Below are 23973 nucleotides of genomic sequence, written 5' to 3'. Positions count from 1 at the left end.
GGGTTGGCACATTTTCACACATTACTGTTAAAGGTGAACAAGAAACTACGCTAGATATTTCAAGATCTATTAACTAATCAAGAGCATAGGACCAGCAATAGAGCGAAATTGATTTCAATTGGAATATTCTAACAGACTCGTTCTTCCGATACCGTGGGGCAACAACATGTTAATGGGACGAACATTTGTGATCCCCAATGTTGACATAGAACACAACCACATCTGCCCATCCACACACCATCTTTTCATCGCCCCCACTCCCGAACTCTCTCTGTATTCCAGTATTTGGGTCAAAGACCCCTCACCAACTCCTAAATGAGCGCCACCCCTTCCTAGCTTATGCACAGGCTTAGAATAGATGAGCTGAACCAGCTCCGGGGTCTGGCATGGTAGTTGGGTCTTGGTCATAGTACTGTGAGTTCCAGTGTTGCCAATCTTGCTCAAGTGCCGGGTCATAATATTGAGCACTGACGAATGGATCATCTGGTGGCACGTAATAGTTTGGTTGCATTGCTTGAGGAATGGGAGGGTAGCCCTGGTGCCAAGATCCATACATTTGATTTTCTGCAAACTCGAGCGCTTCGTTCCTTTCGATGATTTGGCCGATCATTCTCCTCAATTCTTTGACTTCTGCGAGTATCTCCCGGAGCATTTCAATTTGCTCACTGTCGGTGACATCGGTGACATCGGGAGTGGATTCAAGTGGAGAGAGACGGCTCGCATTTGTGCTGCGAAGGCGAGAATCGGGAGGGCGATAATATGGTTCCGGGGTCCTGGGGCTTTCAAACTTGGGCTCTGAAATTGAAGGGACATTCTTGATAGGGGTGTTTGGCCAAGGTTTGCCGAGATCACTGGCCTTTTTCTCCTCACGAGCCAGCCACGAACGAAAAGAATCGACAACGCCATATTTCGGGGTCGGGATTGTCTCCCCGGTGAGAATTTGTCTCCATTTAGGAAGGACTCTATCCAATACTTCATCTGAGAGGAGTCGATTACCTTGATCATCGGTGGCCAAGGCGACATTCCAATAAGGAGACCGAACTGTCCAGGAAACCCAGCCGGTCAGGTAAAAGACGTCGGGATGCTTTTTCATTGCGTTTTTGTCGCCCCGGGTCATCACATCCCGCATATCATGGTCAAATTGTAGGGTCCACTTGGGGCCAACGACGAGATAATCATCCATACTGTTCTCTTGAGCTTTCCGTTATGTCAGTATCGTCTACCGATGCTTGAATTAAACAGTGTTTTTACCGTTCTCTTGGTCACAGAGATCTTCAAATGACACCTCTTGATCTCCCATAGATTCCAACTTCTGCAGCAGCTTTTTATGTGCTTTGTTCTCCATGAGGACACGGAGTTTCATCATCCACTTCTGACTACCGACCAAAGAGTGGGTACCTGAGAGCTTCTCGATGTCTTCGAGAGTAGAGGATGTACCAAATGGGAGCAGAAGATGAGTTAGCAGCTCTGGGATCTCAGGAGGAATTGGGTTATTGTCTTCGATGTCGCTAAGCCACTGAGGAAGACATGCAGCAAGTTCCGTTGCCTTGCATATTTTGTTACCGGACAAGACCCGGAACAACAAGTAACTGATTGTGGTCTTCTCGGTTGTGGTATTCTCGGCTGCAGTAACAGCAGGAGGTGGTGGGGTGTTTCCCGCCATAATGCTGTGTCTTGAGAAGGGAAATAACCTGGGGAAACGAGAGAGTCAAGAAACGTGATTAAGAGAGAAGGTAAGGTTAAGACGAACAGACCAGTGATAAGAATAGACTTGTGTAAGTGGAAATATGTGAGAACTGTAGTATCGCAGGGGACGCGTGACAAGATAGACCGGAGACTTTGGAAGAGAGGAACTTCCTGAAGAGTCAAGTTGCCACGCTATGTGTCGCCGAGAGAATCCTTAGAGTTCAGATAAAAGCGAGTGTGGGGGCAAGGAAGTAGATTGAATACGTGACAGTAAGAGAAGCAAATCCGACGAGAAGGACTACCATCCACGAAGGGAAAGAGCCTGATCAGATAGGTTGTAGGTCAGGTCGGTGATAGGGTAACTTGAAAAGCCGTGGATATGATATCGCCCAGGTGATTGTATCTTAAACATAAATCCCAGGGATTTCATCACGAATAGACACAGTCCGGTGTATGGCATCGTTGAAGGATTATCAAGCCATATATGAAGACCAAATAGTACATAGATGCTACAGGACGTGATAAATGGATGACCATGCACCTCTTTGGCTGGCAAGTGAAGGGATCATTCTTGTCATAGGATTTCATTCTGTTTTTCTCCCAAATCTAGACACTAGTAACCGCTTGCAAAAATTACTCTCATATTAAAAAAGTTCAGGTGGGAGCTTCCTCCTAAAGTTCCCATGAATATCACATCTGAATGTAAACATTTGTATATCATCTGGTATTAATGGATGATTCGGACAGACTTGGACTTTACCTAGATAAGGTTCAACAGGGCCGAATAAAGCTTGATCACATCGAATGCATAGCTAGACAAAGGAAGACCGACATCAAACCTACAGATCTAGAGTTCGAATCAACGTATAAAAGGTAGGCAAGGTACCCTCCTTAGTTTCGTCATTGAGATAATCAGGCGAGGATATAATTGCATTAGAAAGACCAAAGCTATCAGCAATAACATGCGCATCCTTGATAGCAGGACCCAAAGCGGTAAACCTGACTGGACAGCTTCGGGTTGGGGCGAATCCCTGCGCCACCTGTCGTCATGAATGGCAATTTCATTGAGAGAACCGGAGTGACGGCCGTAGAAGGTATTGAGTAGCAGGGGAATATTGTACGGTGGAGTCACGAACATCTGGAACGTCAGGTTTACTCATACTGCTCCGCATCATCCACGCGATGCTATTGTCGCGGTTGACGCCACTATTATCAATTGACTTGCCTAAAACTGGGTTAAGCATGGGCTTTGGACCATATCATAAGTATATTCAAGTTTAAAGGAAGCATATTCAAGTGATGTTAATAAATCCACTTTGTTTCAAAACTCTACGGTGTTAATTGGAACAGCCAGATCTGGTGAGATCTAAGTTTCATGTGGTGAGATTCTCCAAGGTTGTGTATTTAAACAATAATGTGAAAAATCGGCTCATCTCTGTGGTCTTGGAGTTGAATACAGGGACATGCATCCATGGATGGATTTTGAGATCGCTTATGATGTCTCGTCTTACTGATGCCTGATAATCCAGGCAGCAACAATTTCCGACGTTCGGCCGATTTGCCCCTTTTCTCTTGTTTCTTCTCAAATACTGTGGATCTCGGATTGTATCGCCAAGGAGGGTAGATATCGAGGCTAACCTATTAAAGTGAGATATCAATTTGAAGAAAGGTCCATGGAACTCATGGGATCAACATTTGCCAACACCATTTCCACGGTTCAGTTTCAGGCCAAATCCTAGGCCTCGCTTGACTGAACGAACGATGGTGAGATGAAGAGGAGGTTGAAGAGGAGGTTCAGATAATGCTCAATCTTTGAATAGAAGTTGACCAGTCGAAAAAGGCCCTTAGAGCCCGGACCACGTCTCATCCCGTCTCACTACTCCCGATATGGGGTGTAAACGCCTAAACCATATCGAAGAGATGCTATATACCGATCCGAGTCGAGATGAAACTAGGAAACAAAGAACCATGGTAGACCCGGTGTAAACAGACAGACTCTGATCGACTTCGGTGTTTGTGGGAGATTTGAAATAGCAAACGGCGAGATATTGAAGGCGACCAACGGTGGCGCATATGGAAGAAAAATGGGCCGAAACCCGCGGCCCAGCAAATCGGTTACAGTGGCCATAATTTCAGGAGGGATCTGTGTGGTCTTTGGTGCTTTTGCTAGGGCTCAAGGGTCTAAATTAACAGCTGCCCAACCAAGAATTTCAATGTGCTGAGTGATATTGGCTTGCTTCCGTCACATTTGACCCCCGTCCAACCCTGTGCGGTTTAACCTTTTTGGGACGTGTCCGGCTACCTGCCAGGGGCAAAAGGGGCCTGAACGGAGTGAACAGGTAATCGGGTCATCGAACGCGGCCACCAGGCGGTGTCCGGGTTCCCGGGCGCAATGATAACCCGGGCGCAATGATACTTTTTTCAACCTAGCCATCTTCATTAATTCACCATTACCCCAGATCTTCATATTATGTCTCAAGAATTAGAAGACCGCATTATCAAGGCTTTAGAAGCATACCATGCTGCTAAGAAGCCCAAAATCGCGTCGATCGCGCGGGAATTTAGCATTCCATACCAAACCTTCAGAGGGCGAGTTCAGGGTCGGAAATCTCGAGCGGCCCAAACCCCAGGCAATAAAGATCTAGAACCTGAGCAAGAAAAGGCCTTAATTCTATGGATTGATACCTTAGATCAGGCCTTTTCTCCGCCATCAGCAGCGCGAATTCAGGGTGCTGCCTTGCAAATTATCTAGCGTCATGATCCTTCCCGAACCCTAGGAAAAAACTGGGCTTACGATTTCATCGCTCGTTTACCACCGCGCTTTCAAAATATTAAGCAAAAACCTATGGAAAGGGCAAGATATGAAGCTATTATACCAGGCTTTCTTATCACATGGTACGATCGCCTACAAATTACGATTAAAACCTATGGAATCACCGAGAAAAACCTATACAATTTCGATGAAACTGGGTTTAGAATTGGCGAAGGAAAGACTGAAAAGGTTGTCTCAGCCCGGGGCAATTCATCGAATTCTACCGGTGGGCAAACCGAATCGCTTACCGGTATTGAATGTGTCTCTGCGGATGGTTGGGTTATGCCGCTATGGTTCTTAGTGAAGGGCCAATATTATATAGAAAGCTGGTTTATCGAAACCAATCTACTAGATAATTATACGATCGTTCCAACCCTAAATAGTTGGACTGACGAGATCGTTAGCTTCGTATAGCTTCAGATCTTCGATAAATTTACGTCGTTCCGTGTTAAAAAAGGGGAATATCGTCTTCTTTTAATAGATAATCATAGTTCACATTTGACCTATAACTTCATTGAATTTTGCTGGCAAAAACGAATCATTCCTTATTGTTTTATTCCATATACGACACACGGTTGCTAACCTCTTGATGATACGCCCTTTCAAGTCTTAAAGCATTATTATAAACAGTCGAATAATAATGCTGTCTTCTGGGGTGGTGATCCGAAGTATAAGGCTGAATTCTTCGCCGGGATCCACGATATACGGACAAAATTATTAACGAAGCGCACTATTCGATATGGCTTCCGAGAAACTGGTATTTGGCCAATTAATTCGGACAAAGGCCTTGAGAAATTAGGCTTAGTTGACGATAGTCTTCCTAATATGCCTAGTTTTATCATTTATGATATTGCTTCCGGAACTACACCACCACCACCTTCAAGTTCACTACCAAATTCACCGCCGGCGACCGTGTAAAAGCTAAGAAAAGCGAGCACTAAGGTTATAAAATATATCCAAAATGATACTACAATTTCTCCGAAGGTGCGAGATAGTCTTTCTCGGATTTTGGCGGGTGGGCTCGCTCTTGCCGAGGTTGGTGCTCAATTCGCGGAGGACAATGTGCGGATTCTACGGCGGAAAAGGCAGTCGAATACTGCTAGAACAAAGCGCAGGCTTCCGGAACTAGGCCCTCGCCTAGTTAAGGACTGTAAAAAGCATATTTCCGACCGTGCCGACCGAGAAAGACTACAAATGTTCAACCGGTCGAAGAAAGCATGGCGGGACGCCGCTATTTTAAAAGCAATTGAGGACGGCGACATTGAGGATACAGGTGAAATTCAGGAGGATCCCGATACAGAAATGGCCCCAGAATGGATAGATAATCTTTATTATGTTGATACTACTGGGGACGTTATTTAAATTCAATGAATTAGATGGACAGGTTGGAAAAGTTATCATTGCGCCCGGGTTATCATTGCGCCCGGGAACCCGGACACCGCCTGGTGGCCGCGTTCGACGACCCGATTACTTTGCTGTTTGCTTTAATTATTAGTTTTACTCCGTAGTACTCCGTAGTAAGAAGAATATGCTTGAAAGAAGAAAAGATGTAGCAATTAGTATTTAATGAGTATGTATTTTAAAGATAGTGGATCTCGTATAGAAACCGTTAACTGTGATAAGAGGCAATATTAAACGGGGTAGAAGTCTGAGACTAGTTCTATTCTTAGGATACCATCTGGACTAAAATCATGGAGGAATATATGTTTCTTCATATAGAGTGTCTCTGACTCGATTTTAATTGTATACTCTAGTAACCTTATCTGTATATCATACCTATGTAAATTTTTTTTTGAAGTTGTTGCTATACAAGATCAAGCCTCCCCATAAACCTGTCAAGCCGCCCCAGCCACCCGACTCCTTTTCCCAAAGACTCCACGTGCCAAACATCAACCTCCTCTCTTCTCCATATTTCCTTCCAATCTTCCATTCCATCTTCAAGAACCTTCGGGGACCCGGTTATTCTCCGCGGTTATAATCCCCCCCTCAGGTCGTGAACTTGGTTGGTCCAAAAAAAAAAATAACCAAAAAAAACTCCTGCATCTGACCCCTCCTCGGCCCAATTTCAATCTGTCTCGTGTAGAGACAGAAATCTGCCCACCATGAATCAGGACAATTTCCCATTGAAATTCCGCCGAGCATCTAGCAAACTTAGCAAGGAAGCCCCTAGCTTCAGTTCGCGCATTCTTCGGAGTCATCAGAGCACCACATCGTTGAAACGCACCCCCTCCGCCCCCGTCTATCCACGTTCCTCTCCTAGCAACAGTCGCGAGCATAATCGATCACGATCCAACGCCCAATTCCCAGGCTCTTCCTCGTCATCTCTGGATCAGAACAGTGGCGGTCCATCGCCCTCCAACGACGAATCAAGTGGCTTCTTCTCCAATTTGACCTCCCGGTCTCGCACCCGCAGTTCTAATCGTTTTTCCTACAACGAGCAGAGCTCGGATGAATTGAACGGCCCTTACGAAACGCGGGGCATGCTTAGTGCATTGGATGAAAATAGCGCCGAGACTGATCCTCACTCCCAGCAAAAGCCCGGACTCCGCTCTCACCACACCAGCCCCGATACTCGCGGACGCCAATCACTCCGCCAGTCAGCTAGCTTCACCACTCTAACGCAACGGATGGATTCCTTCGCTCATCGTGAGACCGAAAGGCCTCCAAACGCTGTTAAACGATATTCTGGCGATAACAATCCTCCGGCCGCTCCCCGAACGAGACAGAGCAAAAAGGCGAGCTTCTCCAGATTCGTGGATAGTATGCTTGGAAGCCCCGGTCGCAATATGAAAATTTCAGCCCCCGAGAATCCGGTTCATGTCACCCACGTCGGCTACGATAACCAGACCGGCCAATTCACTGGTCTTCCCAAAGAATGGCAGCGACTACTACAGGAGAACGGTATCTCGAAGAAGGAACAGGAGGAACACCCACAGACTATGATGGATATCATGCGATTCTACGAAAAGAACACCCGTGGCGACAGCGATGATGAAGTCTGGCACAAGTTCGACAATGCGCAAGCTGCTCAAGCTGCGCAAGGCACCAGCCCAAGAGAACAAACATCGCCACCAGGAAGTCCACGATTCCCGCAAAATCATGAAAGCAGCTTCGAGAATCCACGATCGCCCCCGCCAATTCCTCGGGGCCCTCCGGCAGCCCCCTCGCCGGTCATGTCCCCTCCACTGGGCGGTATGGTGCCTCATCGTGCTCCTCCCAAACCGCCCACCGGGATGACCCCCTCCCGCCCTCCCCCTCAACCCCCAGTCTCGAATTCGTACGGAGTCCCGCAGCGAGCTCCTCAGGAGAATTATGCTCCGACATTTGGCACTCCAACCATCCCAGAATCCGAGCCATTGCCATCATCACCACACCGCAGCCGTTCCAGTTCCCGAAATGGCACCCCTGCACCCAACATCCCCAACATTCCCAATGTCATCGCATCCCCAACACAATACCAGCGGCAACAGGAGCAGGTCATGGCTGCGGCCCAGCAGACTTTAGAACGGAATCGCACCCAACGCCAGCAAGCACAGCAGCCTCCGGCCATCTCTACATCAACCAATGCTCCGGCACCAGATCTATCGTCTGGAGTGTCACCTACCACGCGCGCGCCACCCGCTGCTAGACCCAGACAGCGCCAGCAGCGTCAGAGCAGCGCCTTGGATATCCGGGAGCGCTTGATGTCAATCTGCCACCCTGGTGACCCCACGCAGATCTATTACAACTTTAACAAAATCGGCCAAGGTGCCTCGGGTGGTGTGTACACAGCGTATGAGCATCCTCACAACAACTGTGTTGCCATCAAGCAGATGAATCTAGACCTGCAACCCAAGAAGGACTTGATTATCAACGAGATTTTGGTCATGAAAGATAGCAAGCACAAGAACATTGTGAACTTCTTAGAGAGCTTCTTACATGGGCTGGATCTTTGGGTTGTGATGGAATACATGGAAGGTGGCAGTTTGACAGACGTGGTTACCTTCAACATTATGAGCGAGGGACAGATCGCAGCTGTTTGCCGAGAGGTGAGTACAGAACGATTAACCCCTTGTCAAGATAAAATCATGAGATGCTAACTACTTTGACTAGACTCTGGGCGGTCTCCAGCATTTGCATTCCAAGGGTGTCATTCATCGAGATATCAAATCCGACAACATCCTGTTGGCAATGGATGGTAACATCAAGCTGAGTAAGTTTCGCCCCCCGTCTGATGTCGAAATCATACTAACAATCTCTAGCTGATTTCGGTTTCTGTGCTCAAATCAATGACTCACAGAACAAGCGGAACACAATGGTTGGTACTCCGTACTGGATGGCCCCCGAAGTTGTTACTCGCAAAGAGTATGGCCGTAAGGTCGACATCTGGAGTTTAGGCATCATGGCCATCGAGATGATCGAGGGCGAGCCGCCGTACCTGACAGAGTCCCCGCTGCGAGCACTTTATCTGATTGCCACCAACGGAACACCCACCATCAAAGATGAGCACAATCTGTCCCCGGTCTTCCGCGAATTCCTTCACTTTGCCCTGAAGGTTGACCCGGAGAAGCGGGCGTCGGCGCATGACCTACTGAAGGTGCTTATTCCTTGTTCCTATCTCCCATTTCTTTGGCTGTGATAACTGACCTCTTGCCCTTTAGCACCCATTCATGTCTCTCTGCGCACCACTATCGCATCTCGCCCCCTTGGTCAAGGCTGCTCGTATCAGCCGCGCCCAAGAAAAAGCCCAAAAGGGAGGTGCCTGAAGATGATGCTGATGAATGACCACGTTTCTTTTCCTATGTTTCGGTTTTCTTTCGTCATACTTGATATCTCTTGACGTCTTGCTCAGATACCCCGTCACTCCTGATGTTTCTTCTAGATCCCGACGTGCACTACAGTACGTTTTTGGAATCCATTTATGTACCCATTCTACTTCTTTATTCACTTCTTCGCATCGATTGTCGATGACAATGACTCCATTCCATGAGCACGTTGCCTGTGATAGTATCTGTTTTGCCGTCCACTGTCTCTGTATTGATCTTGGTGTCTATGTAATTTCTTGTAGTTCTATTTGCCAATTTTGTTGCCGTTAGCTTATCATGAATACAAGCAGCTAATGAGCCTCGAAATCCACTTTTTAATTCTATAGTTAGGAAGTATGTGTGCCTAAAGTAGTGGAGATATGTTCAGCCACAGCCGATAAGTAAATGTGGGAAGAAGAAACGGAGCAGCCTACAGAGTACTCCATAGGGCGAAGTCCTAACTAGCGTGAAGAAAAAAAAATTAGACAAAAAGGAGAAGGAAAAGAAAAGTGAGAATCCCAAAGGCCAGGCAGACATAATATAGGAAAAATCTGTTCAACTTGGATAATCCAAGCTAATAATAACCTTAGCATTCTACTTAGCCCTGGAGGTACAACATACGAATACGGGTCTCTGGGCCATCGTCATATGCTGACTCAGGTGACGAGTTCCGCCCCGTACACATCAGGTACCCCCAACACTGTCTCTGATCATCCCCAAAGACCTGATTAACAGATACCCAGCGCTGCAATACCAGTTGCTTGTTATACCATCCCTTGGCAAGGTCATATCTCTGTGATATTCACACCGCCTGCATCAACCCGCAGCTTAGCCGCATCTTTTGCTGTCATCGACTCCCCGCATTCGATACTGGAGGACCACCGCTACGAGCTACATAACCTTTTTTTTTTTTGAAAAAGAGTGCTTTTTTAGACACGGAAGTCTAATTGGAATCTGTTACCGGAGTCTTGCCACGTGAAAAGAAGGCAAGCCGCCCGTCAGAAGCTGAGCAGTGCTGCCCGACTTCTCCAATAATCCACATACCACCCGACAATTACTTGCGACGGTCGGAGGACATACAGTCGTGATGTTTCGCGCACAACAGAATCACTTCGACGACGCCGTCGGTAAGCTACACCAGTCCCTGCTCCGCTAGATACATCATGCACCCCTGGAGCTGGCTAGTTTTGGAAGGCAGCTTCGGGAGCACATTGAATCTGCTCGTGCGATGTGTTTACTGACGCTATTTATTTCCGTATAGCCAAGGCGACGGACGAGAATCTGACCTCCGAGAACTGGGAATTTATTTTGGTGCGTTGTGCATGAAACTACATTGAATTGTTGGAATCACCACGGCTCTGGGACAGGACTGATTCGGCTTCTATGATTTAGGATGTCTGTGACAAAGTTGGCTCGGAGGAATCAGGGTACGTGGATAGCTTGGGCTTTTCAGTCTCGTCTAAGTTTACCTAAAGACCCGTTGCTGATTTTTGCTGTGATATAGTGCGAAGGAGGCCGTGGCTGCGATGATTAAAAGACTGGCCCACCGAAATGCCAACGTTCAGCTCTATACATTGGAGGTTCGTGGCCGGACACTGTGCTCCTGGAAGCACGAACAATTCCTTGGTTTATGGCTATAACTGACTTTTTTTTAGCTTGCAAATTCATTGTCGCAAAACTGCGGACTGAAGATCCATCGCGAGTTAGCTTCGAGAAGTTTTACGGATGCTCTACTACGCTTGGCGAACGATCGTGTAAGCATATCTCAAACCTTTAACTTCCCTCAAATAACAAATGTTAACCAAGGATTTGTCTAGAATACCCATCAACAAGTCAAGTCCAAGATTCTGGAGCGTATGGAAGAATGGACTGAGATGTTCGCATCCAATCCGGATTTTGGCATCATGGAACAGGCATACATGAAATTAAAATCTACAAGTAAGTGTTTGTTCTACGCCTTGAACATTGTGCTTGGCTGATTATATTATAGACCCGAATTTGCAGCCACCGTCGAAACCCGGAAAGCGTGAGATCACCGATGTTGATCGTCAGATGGAGGAAGAGGAATTGCAGATGGCCCTAGCCCTCTCGATTAAGGATAAAGCAACCCCGGCTGCTGCTGCTGCGGCAGCACCTCGAGCGGAGCCTTCGTCTGCTGCTGCTGTTGCGTCCGCGTCGGCCTCCACAAACCAGGGGGAGCCCGCCGAGAGTCAACCTGCTCTCTCAGGTACATCGGTAGCTACCGTGTCACGTGTGAGAGCGTTGTTCGACTTCCAACCGTCTGAGCCAGGAGAGCTTCAATTCCGCAAAGGCGATACCATCGCAGTCCTGGAGTCTGTTTACAAGGATTGGTGGAAGGGCTCCCTGAGAGGCCAGACCGGAATTTTCCCTCTCAATTATGTGGAGAAACTCCCAGACCCCACAGTTGGTGAGCTGCAGCGAGAGGCTCAGATGGAGGCGGACGTCTTTGGCCAGATCAAGAGCGTTGAGAAACTCCTGACCCTACTGAGCACCCGCAATACAGACCTCAATGTCCAAGAAAACGAAGAGATTACTACACTCTATCAAGCTACGCTTGCGATTCGTCCAAAACTCATCGAATTGATTGGGAAATATTCGCAAAAGAAAGGTAAGCAGCGAGTCGTTCGCTTTCCCATGGATGTCTTGCTTACATATGTCTAGATGAATTCACCCAGCTCAATGAAAAGTTCATCAAAGCTCGTCGTGACTATGAGTCCCTTCTTGAGGCATCGCTAGCCCAACCAGCACAGCCTCAATATGGACGACCTGCCCAGCCACAGTATGGTTATCCTAGTGCTGCACCTGGCGGATACCCCTCTGCCCCTCAGGCAGATCCTCGATATTTCACTCCCCGACCTCAAGGTCAGTAGACTTTAGAAATTGCCTACCGCATCCTAGTTCTAACTTGACTTGCCCAGACACCACGACACCCCAGGCAAATGCATACGCACCATACCCCGTCAGCGAGCAGACTATGCCGTATCGCCCAGCCTCTCACTCCCCTGATCCCCGCAATCAGGCTCAGACCAGCGCACCGCAGCAGCCTCCCCATGCCGACCCTTACCAACCTGTTAGCCACCGTCCGCAATCTACATATGACAATCCCCAAGAATTGGGGACCTCTGTCTATGATTCACCTATCGATCACCCTGCTCCTGCCCAGCGCCTGCCGTACCCCCCAACTGCTCAAGCCTCGCCTGCTGGCCACCAGCAATTCCAGCAGCAGCAGCAAGACTACTCGCCCTCAGTCTACCCCGCTGAGGAGGCATCTCAACTCCCGCCTGCTTCCACTGTTTCCCAGATCCCGCACCAGTTCCAGCAACAGCAACAGCAACAACCCCCGTATCCCAACTCTCCCGGCGCTCCTTCTGGTGCCCATCAACCTCCTCCGTCGCACCAGCCTCCCCCGGTACCCGGGGCAGCGCAGCAGCAACAGTATACCTCCTACACCCCGGCACCTCCCGCCGCAAGCACAGGAGAGTATCAGGCGTACCAGCCTCCACAGGGTGGGGCTGGGTCGAATCCAGCTTCCTTTTATCGGTAATTGATAGTTAGTCACGGCGACCCTCATCCAGTTAGTAGGAATAAAGGCCTTGACTGTGATTAATGTTGGGTTTGTAGTGTGGTATTCCAAGCAGTATTCTTCGTTTCGTTACCCCTCCTTTGCTAGACGTTTTTCTCTGTCATGTACCTAGCCAGCGGTTTAAATATGTTTTCAATGGTATGTTAATACATATGGACTTTTGATCTCTATATTTCCGTCTGTTAAGTGTTATACTAGTAATGCTTTATGGATGTCGTTCCTTGGACCCTGAATTTCCTAATACGGACAATGACAAACCAATGGGGAACATCTAAAAAGTGGACCAACCAGTCAGGACGAAAAGGAGGTGATCATCATCTTCATGCCACCATGATAGATTCCCTGTCTACAGAAATTCTGTTGACCATCCTTGAATGCTTGTCCCCGCTTGATCTTTTCTCTGCTATCAGAGCCTCGCCAATCGTATACCGCACCTTTATCGCCTACAAACAACATCTTCTCAGACATACTCTCCGCCAGGCCATCCACCCCGCATGTGGAGCGGACATTCATACCGCGCTGGATGCACAGAATATTCCCAAACTGATTAAGTCCGGCGAAAGCATTACCAGAGTCAAGGCAGAATGTTTCTCACTTTTTGCCACCGACCGCACTCGTCGGCGTCGAAATATCGACCAGTTCAGCGTGGATAATGCGAACCTCGATACCTTGTTTTATCTCCATGTCAACGTTGAACGCCTGATTGATAGCTATTGCCACTGGTCACTGGGCAATTTGACCTCGCACCATGAAAAACCAACACAGTTCCAAACAACAACCGTCCACCCAAGAGCGACGCTGTCATCTACCGAACAAGCCCGTCTTCAACGGGCGTTCTACCGATACGAAATCTATGCGAGATTCCAGCGTGTATTACATCTCCTGACCGACAAAAGCGGGGCCCTAAATTTCTCTCAAATTGTGTTGAGCTTCATCTCGCAATTCACCCCCTATGAATTCGAAGAGATTATCAGCGTACGACAATTCCTCGCTCAATTCATTAGATCGCTCTGCGAAAGAGTCGACGATGATGTCGTGGCTTCTTGTTACCTCCCTGATTCTGTCGGCGCCGGCGTCGAGAAAGAAGCTTCGGGAAATGCAGTATCAATGAAAATTGAAGGCCTTAAGGACCTTTCCTTCTTTGCGAAGTCATACCGAGATACCCACCACTTGGATCATGTGAAATTCCTTGCATCATGCGGCTTACCATACGTTTTTCGTCTGAGTCTTATGGAACCCCAAGCCCTCAAACACGCCATACTCAACTCATACGTCGAGTCGCGCAACAACACCGTCATGGACTTCTTTTTCCAGGGGGGCTATATATTGAATCGTGTGATGAGAAACAGAAAGATATTGTCCTTCGGGGTAAACTGGTTTCCATCCCCCGTGATGAAGTCAGCAGTTGCAACCTAGGCTGGAAATGGGGTACTAGCTTCCCCGAATTTGTCAAGCCTGATACCCCCGCTATGTTCGATTTGCGGAACCAGGGATATGTCTTCTGGGATCAAGAGCGGCTGCAGGAATCGGGTCTTGTAAATGAGCCATATGTGGTTCACGTCGGGACGAAGTACTTCCCGCCTGGCCACAGGGGTCCGTTTCTAGGGCCGAGTGTTGAGGAGAGGCTTGGTGGATTAGGGATAGATACTGAGGTCTTGAGGGAATTGGAAGATGAATAGATGTTTTATTTTATTGTGTAGACTTAATGGTAGACAGTTGAAGACCGAATGCCGAGTTAATGATAGAATCCCTCATTGGCAGTCGATCCTCAATTATACGTAAATCAGGTTCAACAATCGCTTGTAAGTGTAGTGAGAACGAACATGAAACATGAAATATCAAAGGAGAGGGAAGATAATACGAAGTGTGAGATAGATATTAGTTGTTCTCGTTAGCATCGTTCTCCTTCTGCTTATCCTTCTGCTTATTCTTCTGTGCCCGACCCTGCTTCTTCCTCTCAATGCCTGCATCAGGAGTAGCATTTTCCTGGCTGCTTAGATGCGACTTGAGCCACCAAAAGCGCCATCGGGCCTTTTGCACCGTGATTCCCTCACATTTGGCAACGGCAGCGTAGTCGATCTATAGCACGATGAGTAAATGCTAGAGAGCTTAGAAAAGGGGATTCAATATGACCGACTCGGGCACCTGACAGAGTAAGGCAGTGCAGTAGGAACTTGTGGTTTCCATCAAAGCTTGCCGCATCCCGTCGCTGTTTGGTAGGGGCCTTCTTGGGCTGAGGTGTATTCCTCGGAGTCATGGCTGAGTGTTGAAGGATGACTCTTGTTTGTGTGTAGATAAAATGGTTGTAGGGAGTGGTTCTTCTTTGTGGCTCTGGGAAAGGTTGCGGGGAGAAGAGAACTAGAAATGATAGAAGAGGAAAGTTATAGGCTAAGTTTGCCCAGGTTCAAACACTAGCGACACACTCATCTGATATAAACAGATATCGAAGCAAGTAGCTTTGACTACGTGTATACCGAGTCTGAAATGTACGAAATTTCTATAAACATATCCTTCATTTAAAGCATTAACCAATTCGTGCCCGAAGATAGCCCTAGAGTTCTCTCGCCCAAGTTATCGAGTGAGACTAGCTACTGCATTGGCAGAGGGCATTTAAGCGAGATAGAAATTGGTATGAGACCTGGCAGTCTTACCCCACAACCTGTTGATCCTTTTATTTGCTTCTTTTCTACCCTTACAAAATAGTATAGACAACATTCCAAAGTATGTCCAGCGTTATACTACATGCTATTACACCGGGTGATATCAAAACTTCGTAGTATCAATCCAAGAAAGAGTTGCAGGAACTGTCACTGAGCCATTGATAGGCAAGGCCTCAGCTATTAAATTGTCAGTTGAAATCGCTTGAAATGGACAATGGAAGGGAACCAACCTCCGCTGGTGGTCAAGTAAAGAATATTATTGTCATGTTGCAGCCGACCAAAAGCACCAGCTGTCACACCCGCCAGAATGGTCGATGTGTTGCTACCGGCGACAACCTGGGCAACAGACGACTTGGGGTAGAGGACGCTGAGTTCGTCCATCTGGTTCTGTGCGATGAAGGCAAGGCCATTCTTCTTAAATATGAAATCATCGGGCCTGGGCACATTGATGACAACTTCAGATTTACCCACTGCGGTGCCTTTATTCGTGATGCGAATACGGTTTAAGGTGCCGACAGCAGTATTAGTCCAGTAAAGATATCCATCTCTGATCTTGATGCCATTGACTCCAAGATTGGAGGCTGGATTTGGGACAGCATCAAACTTCATCTTCTCCTCGTTGATGGCAATATCGTAAGCTCCCGTTCGTGTGTCAACATGATAAACCCAGCCATTGTAAACATCGGCAACAAGAATTGAGGTTTCAGATAGGGTGGTAGCGCCATTCAGATAATCCGAAGTGGGAATATCGACTAGCTTGGAGACAATTGCCTTGGATTTCACCTCACCTGTCTTCTTAGAGACGGTGAAATTTCTCATGTCGATTTCCCAGATGCTATTGACTCCCGACGTGAGCACAAAATTATGGTCGAAGAAGCCGGAGGTTACCACGTAGAACACATCTTGACTCGTCTCGGATATGCCGAGACAACCCTTGTAGGTCGTCGAGTTCCAGGAGGTAACTACAATAGGCTCACTAGCACCCGTTGGATCAAGCTGGAGAACTTCAGGGGTATCCAGGCGGGAGACAAGAATTTGGCCATTGGCACGCACCGCGAGGTTCTCTGCCCAGGTGCCATCGCCGAAGTTGTAAAGAACATTAACATCAATGGAGGGGAGAGCAAATGTGGTAGGTAGTAGGGAGACCGCAGTCAAGGCTAAGGAGAGAAAGCGAGTCATTTTTGGCAGCTGCGGTGTTTCCTGAAAGAGAAGATCTAGAGGGTATATATATGCATCATGGATGGACGAGATGGGAGTGTCATTAAACCAGGCAGGTCACCATGATCGCCCGTGGGCATGTGATAAGTTAGCTGTTTAGTGCATACTCCGTAGTAAGCTGCTTAATGTGGGTAACACCTCATCGGGATAGAGAGCAAAAAGGAGTTAGTACAATTCTTAGTGCATTGCTTACGAATGCTTATAATATAGATAATAGGTATCTTTTTAAATGAAGGATCACAACCCTGGTCTAGCTTTCTCACCAAAATATATTGCCGTTACAATATCATCCTGCATCCATTGAACAAGAGACTTCTTGACAGGAAACAATACTAGATGCACAATAGCTATGTTACAAAGACTCAAGTTTCACATGGACGAACTGGTCCCAGATATGATGACTCTACAGAACAGCCTACACTGGAAATTAAGATGACTTTTCGCCTTCCCCTCTAAGGCCACGTTCACGAGTTTGTTAAAAGCGTTTGTAGAGGTGCAGGGGTTCTTTATTAGTGGCCTCAGGCCTCCTGTTTCCCCCTCCCCCCCTCCCCCTTCTTTGATGTCTCACTTCTGTTCTGCCTCCAGGGCTTTGTTCACGTTGTTAGTAGCTTCACGTCACACTTCCCAGCTCCTTTCCACTTATCCAATATCAACCATTCCAACCAACTCTCCTTGAAAGTATACCCACTATTATGGCACCAGAAATAACGAGCTGGGATGATCTCACTCAAGTGTGGGAAAAATGCAATGACGAAACTGGGGAAACTCAACAAACATCTTTCGCGTTGTTTGATAGCAACGAAAGCTTCTATTACGGCATGGTTGAAAGTCCCAAATCCGAGATTACCTTTGAGCAGGTCACAAGCACCCTCAAGAGTGTTCCCGATGAAGAGATATTCACACGGTGGCCGGCTTCCGGGATCGAGTTGATGCAAGCCCCAGCGACACTTATCGAGAACTTCTACATCAAGCGACCAAATCCAGAAATGTACAAAGTTATGAAAGAACACGATGCATTGTCCCAACTCTCGGCATCCTTGCTAGCAGAGGCTAAAGTCCTAGAGTCGCTATCCCAGCATCCGCACCCGAACATAATCCGCTATTACGGTTGTCGGGTTCTCCGTGGGTACTTTATTGGACTTGTAATTGAAAAGCATCCACACGATTTGTACAGTTATCTTAAGAACCGGGTCGGGACAATTGACAAACGGCGTTTCATTCCTGCCCTCGAGTCCTCTCTCCGCCATCTTCATGTACATGGATTAGCCCACAACGACCTGACTCCCCGCAACATTCTGGTGAGCAAACAAGGCATGCCTGTTTTGACTGATTTCGCTGGATGCCAGGCTATCGGAACATATTTGAAGCATGTTCGAGGGACTCCAGGGTGGATAGATGGAGAAATCAAGGACCACAATACATCGAGTAAGGAGCATGATGTTTCTGCTTTAACCAGGATCAGTAAGTGGTTGGACAAGCCAGTGTTTGATCAATGATTCATTCTGTGCCCCCGGAGAGTTGAACATGGGTTTGTTGTACGTCTAGCAGTATCTCGGCACTTATTTATCAAATCTATAATCAACAACCGTTCCCATCTTTGTGGAATCAAACGTCTTCTGCCATTTAATTAACCCGATCCGAAGAACCAGTCAGACACAATGACCGCAATTACCGTCACCTACCATGGATTAGCTGATATCTCTCAGGGAAAGCGGAGGTCTCGTCTTACCAGTGAAATATCCACACCGGGGCTCACAATGAGATCCAAGGCAGGGCGATGATCTCCTCCGCGCTTCATTCTCCTCAAAACCAACTTCTCATTGTGGGTGATACTCTCGCGTAGTTCGGCAATCCTCCTGTCCCCATCCACAATATCAAAGAAGGCCAACGCCTCTCCATGCTTCTTAACTGTTAGCCTGAGCTGTTTATCCTCATCACTTTTTCTATCTTCCGCAGCGCTATTCCGAAAAGAAAAGATCAAGTTGATACCATTCCAAGCCAACTTCGGTGTTGCCTTGGCTGTTGTCGCGTCGCTGATTTTGCTCCCGGGCAAGGTAACGACCCAACCCAAAGCATTTGAAAATGGCTTCGTGTGGATATCAAATAACGGTAACCCAGACGAATCACGGAGTTCTCGACACGAGCGATCATTGTATTTTCGGCCCGTTGCTGTGAATACGGGAGAGCCCTGTTCGTCCGAGATCTTGTATGCATGATCCGACTTTTGATCACCATGCGGCTTAAGTAGTAGCATTGTCTTCTCCGTCGCAATATGTTCCAATCGAAAGGCGACTTGTCGCTCTGGTGCTTTCAAGGCATAGCGTGGTGCGGAGCTTTTGGATGTGATTCCTCGGTTCATCCGCGCATTGGTGTATGTAGTTCCAGACATAATTCCGCATACATGATAAATTTCCAAGAGTTCTTTTGTTGCAATTTGGGAGCTTTTTATTCCTGGGGTGTTCCATTTACGTTCTAGCACTTCGTGATATGACGTGTTAGCTACAGTCGGGGCGCCAACGCCCGGTGACTTCAGGGGTGAACGCCCAGTATAATTCACGCACTCTACATCGTTAATCCATTACCTGATCTCAACTCAGTTCACGATTATTTCAATTATAGCGTTGTTAGTATGTCTCGGGTTTGGTGAAAAGGTGGATGCCAATGAAGCTTAGCTTGGGGGCCAATTGATCAATATGTTAGCAGACCTCGTTCATTGTAAGTCATTATTTCATAGGTCGACTTTAAAGGCAGATGAATTTGGTTGACTCTTATTTAGGGTCTAAACTTGAAGTACATGAGACTTGCTTCTCCGCAATCTTTAGTTGTTCGTCGTACTCTAAGCTCAAGTGGCTTAATTGAAACACCCTACCATCATCGTAGATAAAATAGTACCAGATCAAAATACATGCCATTTTCAATCAAATTATTTTAGTAGTTGCTGATATTATAAAGAGCTTGGCCGAGATATTAACATGCCATTCGATAGATCTTTCGGCCATTTGTCCCGAGTATTTCGGATCTCGTCCGACAACTTGACAAGCGGAAAGTCGTTCGTTTGTTCAATCTGTACATTCTCTCACCTCTTCTTTATTTTTAACTAATTTTTCTGATCAAAATGTCTGTCCACCCTATACATATTGCTGTCCTTGACACCGACATTCCTTGCTACCCTGTCTACGCCAAAAGAGGATTGTACAGCTCACAATTCAACGTTCTTCTCACTGCCGCCGCAAATCGCATCAATGCAAGCGAATACCACAAAAACAGAAGCTCTCTAAGTGTTCACATTACTGCATTCGACGTTGTGGGCGGGTCATTCCCACATCTCGAGTCCTTACGAGTCAGCCCTTGGTCACCGACGGAAAATAGACCCCCTGGCTTCCCAGGTCCTGTCGACGCAATTCTGGTCACTGGAGCCACAGCAGCAGTATATGATAAATTGCACTGGATTCCAGCCTTGCGATCTTTTATTGCGAGGGTGTATGCCGACTATCCTACGGTTAAAATATTCGGATCTTGCTTCGGACATCAACTTATAGGCCAAGCTCTCCTCGCAAGTGACAAAAGCTACACGTCGCAAGGATCGTCATTTAAGCTATCTGTCGAAGCTTCATCTGATGGCCACGAAATTGGCATGCACCCTATCCTCTTGAACCCGGCTTTTATCTCCAACTTCCCACCTCTAGCTCGGTTCACTCCAGAGAAGCCATTCCATATTCAGATCATCCACGGCGATGCCGTGATGTCTTCACCAGAAGATGAACTTGTTCCTCACGGAAAGGGGACGATGATGCCTGAACCGTGGCTCAATATCGGAAGCAGCCTTAAATGTCCAATCCAAGGCCTCTACAAGCCTGGCCATGTTCTCACATTACAAGGTCATTTTGAATTCGATGCATTCGCAACTGCTGAGCTCTGTTATAAATTTGCCAATCAATTTAACTGGCCTGCAGACTTGCTTGCCTCGCACCTAGAAAACATCAGGCGTTCTGTGGTCCCTGGGAAAGATGATGACGACGACTCCAAGGTCGCGGCGGAGGCGGTCCTTTTGTTTTTCGCGGGGGAAGACTGGGATTCTAGCACAGATATCAATTCATCCTCGTGTTGATTGCATTATCCAAGCATGAAAAGGGGGTCGATTCTCTTCGACTGCGGGGCCCTCGGAGGTCCAGACCGATGTCCCCGCAGCCTCGGATGAACACCCGATCCATACAGTCCGACGTTTTCACACTTGTCACTGAAACGAGACTATCAAATCAATATCAATATCAGCTGTATGCGGTGTTTTTACAACAATGGCAGGCTCTAATCCACGATCTACTAACGCGTAAGTATGCAATGCATCATCTGCTTCTCCGCTGTGGTGAGTCATGTATGATAACAGCTGGACAGATGCGAAACATGTCGAAGACGCAAAGTAAAATGTTCCGGTGACAAGCCTTGTCGCGCTTGCGTCAAACATAATTGGGAATGCACTTTTGGTCATTCCGGTCGCAGACGGTTTTCTGAAGCGTATGTTCATGTGTATTATTGGCCCTAGGCAGTCTTGCTAACTATCAACCAGCCAAGTGAAACATCTCCTGGAAAAAGTCCGAAACTATGAAGAGCAGCTCGGCTCTCAGTCTGTAGGGGTTCCTGTCTCTTCATTCCCTTCCCCAGTAGCACCAGATGAGACCCCAGGCCGTCAATCCTCTGCGCAACCATGTTCTTTAACACCTGGGAACCAAGAGCCCCCAAATCAGGGGCAAGATGAGCTATTATATCCCGATAACGATCCTGCTATCAGTCCAGGTAACTTGACATGGCTTTCGTCACCCTAGTCCGCTTGCGAATATAACTGACTTTACGTGAAGCAACGGATCTGACTTCCGGCCCTGCATTCGAATCTCAAGTTAGATCGCTTCTTGACAAATCGCATTCCAGTGACCGCAGTTTTCATGGATCAACCTCAAATTTTCAATACCGAGCTGATCGATTACCTCAGTGGACTTCGGTCAAAGAGCTCGTTGACAATGTTGCCGGAGTATCTTTCCCGTCTTTGGAGGAATCACAGCACTTGCTTGATCAATTCCTTTTTTATCTTGGCGTAAGCCAGCACTTCTTTGACCCACGATCTTTCTCAGACGATCTTATGTTGCTATTTCAAAGCCCAGAGACAAGGCAACAACAGATAAACTCTCCTTGGTTTACAGAATATCTTTTGGTTATGGCCATGGCAAAGCTCATGGATGTAAAGCATCCAACATCACAGACACCTGGAGCAGATTTGTTCGCTGAAGCCTTGAAGCGTCTTCCTCCGTTGCATCAAATGGGCGGGGAAGGTGTTGTTGCTGTCGAGATACTGACACTGATTACTACATATCTGCAGTGGTGTGACCGGAAACATGATGCATATCTCTACGTACGTTATGCCAGGCCCACAATGTTATTTTACGGTACCATTAACATGTGGTAGATTGGACTCGCACTGCGACTTGCTATCGCTCTTGGGTGCAACCTACGGGAAGTCGATCAACGCTGCCTCCCGTCCCAGAGTGCCCACAGATTAAGACTATGGTGGACAGTATACATGCTTGACAGGTATGTCCTTTTGGTAACTTTGGGAGTTTGCGACTTAGCTTACACTTTCAGACGTCTCTCGTCGGGCCTTGGATTGGCTGCAGGGGCTGATGAACGACAGTTATGCACTGAACTCCCACGGAACGCGATGGGATTCCAGTCACCAATTGCCCTTGCCATCAATGTCCGTATTGCGCGTGTCACTGATGATATAATGTCGAGTGAGCCACCTAGATATACCCACCAGACTCTTGACTCTGTACTAATTGACTCACACCAGCTCTATATGGTAATAAGTCAATCACCCAACTGGAATTAGTCCGAAAGATCCAGCAAATTCTCCAAGAGCTACATGACACGGGCCGATCATTCCCTAAATCTTTGACGCTGGACTTCAATCGACCCTTGCAATTGGTAACTCGCACAGGTGCATCATTGTACCTAATGCTTTTCCAGGTGAGATTGCCCCAAGCAGAGTAGATTGTTAGTTTTTTTTCCTGATCTTTATCAGGCCATCATCCTATGTACACGGCCAATATTACTTCAAAGAGCTCGGTTCCGAGTTCAAAGCCAACAACAGCCACAGTCGCCTGATCCAGCGCCGAGTATGCTGCTGCGTCTCTGTGATACATGTAACGAGGCAGCCACCAGAAGTCTCGCAATACTTGAATCACTTCGTCGCCAGCAAACCATCCGTGAGTCTTTCCAGTTCTCTAGCCAACGGACCCTTGCTTCCATATTAAGTTTTGCATGTTTATCAAAACCAAGAGCTAACACATCACCCCAAGCCCGGTATGGATTTTTTGATCTGGACGCCACATTCTCTGCTGCATTTGTGCTGGTCATGGTAGGTTTCTTAGACAAATCACAGACCCAACCACCGTTGGCACTTGATCAAGCATCCAAAGTACTCCAGTTTCTATCACAGTCCGGCAATCTGGCTGCCGAGCGACGACTGCAAGATATTGCACAATCATATTTGCACGTCTGGCCGGATCATGTTTTCAATGCAAATGCCTCGCACAGCGATGCAGCCTCCCGAGACAAGACCCAGACATTTACAGCAAGTCCAGGCTCAAGACAGCATGCGTTGGTGACTTCTTCAGACCCCCCACCATATATGGCTGTGGCTTCAAGTAGTCGGAGTGATCACCAAGATGAGATCAGATTACTTGAGCCATGGTCTAATATGGATGTCCCAGACGCAATGTTTGATATGCAGGGAGACTGGAACCTAGATCTTTCTGGGGAAGCAGAAGGAATTTATTCCAGTTTCCACAATCCGACATTGCCACTAACTGGGGTTGACTACATCGACTGGTTGGAGATTGAGAAAGTATTTAATGGTCCATAGGCGGATAGAAAAGAATATCTCTTGCGATACCCAAACATATTGTGGAGTTAATAAAATAATGTCATACACATTAAAGAACTTGCAGCCATCTCCTATCACAGTCTAAAAACTCCCATGCGGATAATTTCATCGGGCTTGAGTGTTTCGCTGGTGTACTATATATCGCACGCTTTTTACCCATCATCACTTTTATAGCCGTTATAAATCAGATTTCAAAGCCATACTCACCTTCATAACCAATCCGATTTGTTTCACTTTTTGATATCTCATTCAAAGAAAAGAAAGTTCTTTGTATC

At 47.2% G+C, this 23973-nt stretch overlaps 12 protein-coding genes across 12 annotated transcripts; 8 read left to right on the top strand and 4 right to left on the bottom strand.

The window, feature by feature from the left end:
- Nucleotides 1–349: 349 nt before the first annotated feature.
- N7487_005643 (uncharacterized protein) lies at nt 350–1663 on the bottom strand (the record flags this gene model as incomplete). The annotated part of the gene is made up of 2 exons (XM_056873390.1): nt 350–1197; nt 1252–1663. The coding sequence occupies 2 exons, from the start codon at nt 1661–1663 to the stop codon at nt 350–352; spliced, it is 1260 nt and encodes a 419-aa protein (XP_056731110.1).
- Nucleotides 1664–4156: 2493 nt separating this feature from the next.
- On the top strand, nt 4157–4438 carry N7487_005642 (uncharacterized protein; the record flags this gene model as incomplete). Its single annotated transcript, XM_056873389.1, has 1 exon — nt 4157–4438. The coding sequence occupies one exon, from the start codon at nt 4157–4159 to the stop codon at nt 4436–4438; it is 282 nt and encodes a 93-aa protein (XP_056731109.1).
- Nucleotides 4439–5459: 1021 nt separating this feature from the next.
- N7487_005641 (uncharacterized protein) lies at nt 5460–5860 on the top strand (the record flags this gene model as incomplete). Its single annotated transcript, XM_056873388.1, is given in 2 exon segments — nt 5460–5482; nt 5494–5860. The coding sequence occupies 2 exon segments, from the start codon at nt 5460–5462 to the stop codon at nt 5858–5860; spliced, it is 390 nt and encodes a 129-aa protein (XP_056731108.1).
- Nucleotides 5861–6600: 740 nt separating this feature from the next.
- On the top strand, nt 6601–9243 carry pakA (mitogen-activated protein kinase kinase kinase kinase STE20; the record flags this gene model as incomplete). Its single annotated transcript, XM_056873387.1, has 4 exons — nt 6601–8526; nt 8591–8690; nt 8740–9074; nt 9139–9243. The coding sequence occupies 4 exons, from the start codon at nt 6601–6603 to the stop codon at nt 9241–9243; spliced, it is 2466 nt and encodes an 821-aa protein (XP_056731107.1).
- Nucleotides 9244–10369: 1126 nt separating this feature from the next.
- Nucleotides 10370–12847, top strand: N7487_005639 (ESCRT-0 subunit protein HSE1; the record flags this gene model as incomplete). Its single annotated transcript, XM_056873386.1, has 9 exons — nt 10370–10409; nt 10544–10593; nt 10675–10709; nt 10787–10862; nt 10938–11036; nt 11100–11220; nt 11273–11911; nt 11965–12165; nt 12222–12847. The coding sequence occupies 9 exons, from the start codon at nt 10370–10372 to the stop codon at nt 12845–12847; spliced, it is 1887 nt and encodes a 628-aa protein (XP_056731106.1).
- A 369-nt stretch (nt 12848–13216) lies between these two features.
- On the top strand, nt 13217–14302 carry N7487_005638 (uncharacterized protein; the record flags this gene model as incomplete). The annotated part of the gene is made up of 1 exon (XM_056873385.1): nt 13217–14302. One exon carries the CDS (start codon nt 13217–13219, stop codon nt 14300–14302), a length of 1086 nt encoding a protein of 361 aa, XP_056731105.1.
- Nucleotides 14303–14764: 462 nt separating this feature from the next.
- On the bottom strand, nt 14765–15143 carry N7487_005637 (uncharacterized protein; the record flags this gene model as incomplete). The annotated part of the gene is made up of 2 exons (XM_056873384.1): nt 14765–14965; nt 15024–15143. 2 exons carry the CDS (start codon nt 15141–15143, stop codon nt 14765–14767), a joined length of 321 nt encoding a protein of 106 aa, XP_056731104.1.
- A 506-nt stretch (nt 15144–15649) lies between these two features.
- Nucleotides 15650–16725, bottom strand: N7487_005636 (uncharacterized protein; the record flags this gene model as incomplete). The annotated part of the gene is made up of 2 exons (XM_056873383.1): nt 15650–15723; nt 15777–16725. 2 exons carry the CDS (start codon nt 16723–16725, stop codon nt 15650–15652), a joined length of 1023 nt encoding a protein of 340 aa, XP_056731103.1.
- Nucleotides 16726–17456: 731 nt separating this feature from the next.
- Nucleotides 17457–18260, top strand: N7487_005635 (uncharacterized protein; the record flags this gene model as incomplete). The annotated part of the gene is made up of 1 exon (XM_056873382.1): nt 17457–18260. One exon carries the CDS (start codon nt 17457–17459, stop codon nt 18258–18260), a length of 804 nt encoding a protein of 267 aa, XP_056731102.1.
- A 131-nt stretch (nt 18261–18391) lies between these two features.
- On the bottom strand, nt 18392–19153 carry N7487_005634 (uncharacterized protein; the record flags this gene model as incomplete). The annotated part of the gene is made up of 2 exons (XM_056873381.1): nt 18392–18442; nt 18494–19153. The coding sequence occupies 2 exons, from the start codon at nt 19151–19153 to the stop codon at nt 18392–18394; spliced, it is 711 nt and encodes a 236-aa protein (XP_056731101.1).
- Nucleotides 19154–19879: 726 nt separating this feature from the next.
- N7487_005633 (type 1 glutamine amidotransferase) lies at nt 19880–20872 on the top strand (the record flags this gene model as incomplete). Its single annotated transcript, XM_056873380.1, has 1 exon — nt 19880–20872. The coding sequence occupies one exon, from the start codon at nt 19880–19882 to the stop codon at nt 20870–20872; it is 993 nt and encodes a 330-aa protein (XP_056731100.1).
- A 187-nt stretch (nt 20873–21059) lies between these two features.
- N7487_005632 (uncharacterized protein) lies at nt 21060–23677 on the top strand (the record flags this gene model as incomplete). Its single annotated transcript, XM_056873379.1, has 9 exons — nt 21060–21091; nt 21157–21276; nt 21329–21555; nt 21618–22165; nt 22220–22344; nt 22396–22544; nt 22604–22779; nt 22835–23018; nt 23112–23677. 9 exons carry the CDS (start codon nt 21060–21062, stop codon nt 23675–23677), a joined length of 2127 nt encoding a protein of 708 aa, XP_056731099.1.
- Nucleotides 23678–23973: the final 296 nt, after the last annotated feature.

This window comes from Penicillium crustosum (genome assembly GCF_028827405.1).
Source record: "Penicillium crustosum strain IBT 35664 chromosome Unknown utg000002l_segment0_segment0, whole genome shotgun sequence".
In the NCBI taxonomy this organism is placed as follows: Eukaryota; Fungi; Ascomycota; class Eurotiomycetes; order Eurotiales; family Aspergillaceae; genus Penicillium; species Penicillium crustosum.
Note: the sequence above shows the minus strand (reverse complement) of the source record. Positions and strands in the feature narration are given on the sequence as shown.